Source organism: Lipotes vexillifer, unplaced genomic scaffold, assembly GCF_000442215.2.
Source record: "Lipotes vexillifer unplaced genomic scaffold, Lipotes_vexillifer_v1.1 scaffold1114, whole genome shotgun sequence".
Classification (NCBI taxonomy): Eukaryota; Metazoa; Chordata; class Mammalia; order Artiodactyla; family Lipotidae; genus Lipotes; species Lipotes vexillifer.
In genome coordinates, this window is record NW_006779031.1 from 1,147,405 (window position 1) to 1,150,990 (window position 3,586).

A 3,586-nucleotide genomic window follows, 5' to 3' on the forward strand; every position below is an offset into this window, starting at 1 on the left:
GTTGGGCTCCTTAGTTGTGGCATGCATGTGGGATGTAGTTCCCTGAGCAGGGATCGAACCCGGGCCCCCTGCATTGGGAGCGTGGAGGCTTAACCACTGAGCCACCAGGGAAGTCTCTGATCATTTCTTAAAGTAGTAACATCTTCTCTTTTAACCATTTCTTTTAATTGAGGTGTAGTTGATTTACAATACTATGTAAGTTTCAGGTGTGCAGCATAGTGATTCACAAGTTTTAGAAGTTATACTCCATTTATAGTTATTCTAAAATATTGGCTGTATTCCCTGTGCTGTGCAATATATCCTTGCAGCTTATTTATTTTATACATACTAGTTTGTACCTCTTAATCCCCTACCCCTATCTTGCCCCTCCCACCATCCGTCTCCCCACTGGTTACAACTAGTTTGTTCCCTATACCTGTGAGTCTGTTTCTTTTAACCATTGTTTTATCCTTTTTTGTTAGTGTGGAAATGTCATTTTGTTGGCATAATTGTGGGAGGCATTTTATGATAGTGTGTTTTCCTTATATCTATGGATTTTACCTGTTGTTGGATCTCAGAGAATGTAAGGGGCCTTGGAAAGCATTTGTTGTATTACCCGCAGAGGGGAGTGAGCTGAGGGGTAGGGAGTGACTTGCCCTAGATCCCAGAGCTGCTCAGTGCCCAAGCCAGCACTGGGCCCAGGTCCTCCCATTCCCAGCCCTCAGCCTTTTATTTTATGCCCTGATGCCTCTCTGATGATGTGAATGGATTAAAAAAAAATTGTAGAGTAAGTAGACATAGTTTCTGTAACTGTGCAAGAGGCTGAATGGTATGGGAGGAATCAGGTTGCAGATATTAGTGCTTCCAGATCTGCCACATGACATAAAATGTATCCATTTATGTTGATAGCTATTTCTACTGATCAAAGCAGGGGAGAAAATTGGGTCTTATTATGTAGGAATATTTTAATGCCTAATGCTCTCATCTAAACAGTAGAACACATTTGGGGCATTGCCACTTGTGCAGGCCTCTGAGAGCAGAGAAAGTGAGTCCTCTTTGCACTGTCCCCATCTCATCCTTCCTTCAGGTCTCCAGGCATAAAAAATGTCAGTATATGACACATGTTTGTGACTGTCATAAACACATGCTTTTATCAGAGGAAACATGTACCATTGTAAAAATAACTGCTTTTGGCAGTTTGGGTTGTGAAGACTGGGACGTACCAGGAGCCTAATTTTTTTAAATTGCAAGACATTTTTAGGAATTGATTTTTATGTCCTGACAAATGGTGGATTTTTAATGGCATGTTTCTTATGAAAAATAAATTTGTCAGTGAATTTATGTTTCAAATCGTGTGTGTGTGTGTGTGTGTGTGTGTGTGTGTGTGCGCGCTTGTGTGTGTGTGGCTCTGTAACAGAGGCCCTATTCCACTGTCTGGTGTGGGTCATTGAGAGCTTGTCTGTGCAGGGCCCTTGAGCAGGATGGGCCCTGATCCACCACCTCCATATGGTATGATCTGAAGAGCACTAAGAAGGGTAATGTGTCATCAGTTTGACACCACCAGAGACCAGGTCTTTGAAGGCCCTATGTATCAGAGGGCAAGGGGAAAATATGGTTTCTCTGAGAGATGTCACAGGCATTAAAACCAGCAATCCAAAATAGCTGAGTTTGATGACCCATTTTCTTTTAAAAAGTTATCCTTGCTCATGGACCAGTGGCAGGTAGTGAACTTTGACCTGGGGCCCCTGTAGAGTTCACTAGAATCGAACATTACAAATTAGCACTTAAGATCTGGGACAACTAAAACATATTGAACATCACATGGATGTGTCCCACCTCTAATGGTCAAAGATGAGTTAATAGGCTGCCGTTCATGGAACACTGACTCTTATGCCAGTTATTTTGCATTTGGTCGGCAAGGCACCCTGTGGGGTAGATATTATGCCCATTTTACAGGTAAGAAAACTTGAGGCTCTGAGAGGCTAAGTAGCTTGTACATGTTTATACAGCCAGTAAATGCAACAAGCTGGGATTGGAATCTAGGTTTCTCACATGCTTAACCAATACTTTGTACTTGCTCTCTGACATTTTCCTGGCCTGTAAGATGGGATAATAATACCTTTCTCTGGGTTATTTTGAGTATCCAATGCGATAAACGATCCGAAAAGTGCTTTGTAATCGCTAATAAAGCTTTGCAGAGTGAAAGGCATTGTTAGAAGTAAAAGACACTATGCCAGTGTCTCTATGTGACTATCTACTCTTTAGATAAATAAATCTGGATGTCCTGGAGTTTGGACCTTGGCCCCTGGCTTTCTGGTGAGTGAGAGTAGTTTATGTCCCAGGCGTAGATTGTGAGAACGAGGACACTGGTCCTCCTTACCCAGTGATATTGTCCAGAGTGTGATTTCCTTCTTATGTGGCTGAGAGGAGAAGGTCAGCAGTGCATCTGGGGATGCAGATCTGCGGGACCCCCAGAGTTCTTTTCGGCACGATGAGAAATCACGTGTGCGTTTCTGGCTGTCCTCTAACGTGCCCGCTGTTTCTCTCCCTTTCTCGTTTGTCATAGAAACCGAGGTGCTCCTTCGTGTGAAGGACATCAGCCATTTCTTAATGCAAGACATTGCCTTCCTGTCTGGTAAGTAGACTTTTTCATATATTTAGACCAGGTAAATGTTTGAATCTATTAGCAAAGTTAGTTTGGTCCTTCTTATATAAGTGGCTGTATAAGTTTTATATTTTAATAAACATTCATACATTGTGCATGTAGTTGCTAAAAACCAGACATTTAGAGAATAACCAGAGGTTTGAAATATGTTTAGATATGTGATTAAAACCAGTCTTACCAGTCTTGTATATTGGACGTTTGGGCAAGTCTTCAGCAATCTGTGGTGGGTGAAAGTGGAATACATCTCCTAGGTGGGTGCAGGCTGAGTGAGAGGGTAACCACTCAGGTGGCTTCTTTGAGGTTTCCCCCTCCACCATAGCTCTGATGACTTAAATGTTCATTACAAATGCTGCAAGTCACCCTAATTAAGCATCATGTATTAAGTTTTTTTTAAAAGGATTTCATTTACACATGATAAAAAAGTTTACTTTTCTAAAATATGTATAGGTATTTGTATATGTATATGTATTTGTATATAATTTCTAAAAATTTTGATGAAATACACATAACATAAAATTTACCGTCTTAACTATTCTTTTTTCTTCTTTTTTAATGAAATTTTATTTATTTATTTATTTATTTATTATTTTTATTTTTGGCTGCATTGGGTCTTCACTGCTGCGCACGGGCTTTCTCTAGTTGCGGTGAGCCGGGGCTACTCTTCGTTGCGGTGCGTGGCCTTCTCATTACAGTGGCTTCTCTTGTTGCGGAGCACAGGCTCTAGGCGTGTGGGCTTCAGTAGTTGTGGCATGCGGGCTCAGTAGTTGTGGCACACGGGCTTAGTTGCTCCACGGGTATGTGGGATCTTCCTGGACCAGAGCTCGAACCCGTGTCCCCTGCATTGGCAGGGGTATTCTTAACCACTGCACCACCATGGAAGCCCTTTTTTTTTTTTTTGCGGTATGCGGGCCTCTCACTGTTGTGGCCTCTCCCGTTGCGGAC

The 3,586-nt window shown here is 42.1% G+C and overlaps 1 protein-coding gene across 2 annotated transcripts in view; it reads left to right on the forward strand.

Annotated features, from left to right (window-relative positions):
- Nucleotides 1–2,589: 2,589 nt before the first annotated feature.
- MCF2 (MCF.2 cell line derived transforming sequence) overlaps nt 2,590–3,586 on the forward strand; it is a 66,217-nt gene continuing 65,220 nt past the window's right edge. For both annotated transcript variants that reach the window (XM_007452067.1, XM_007452068.1), the window contains exon 1: nt 2,590–2,614. In XM_007452067.1, coding sequence (XP_007452129.1) covers nt 2,590–2,614 — 25 coding nt within the window. The remainder of the gene's footprint in view (nt 2,615–3,586) is intronic.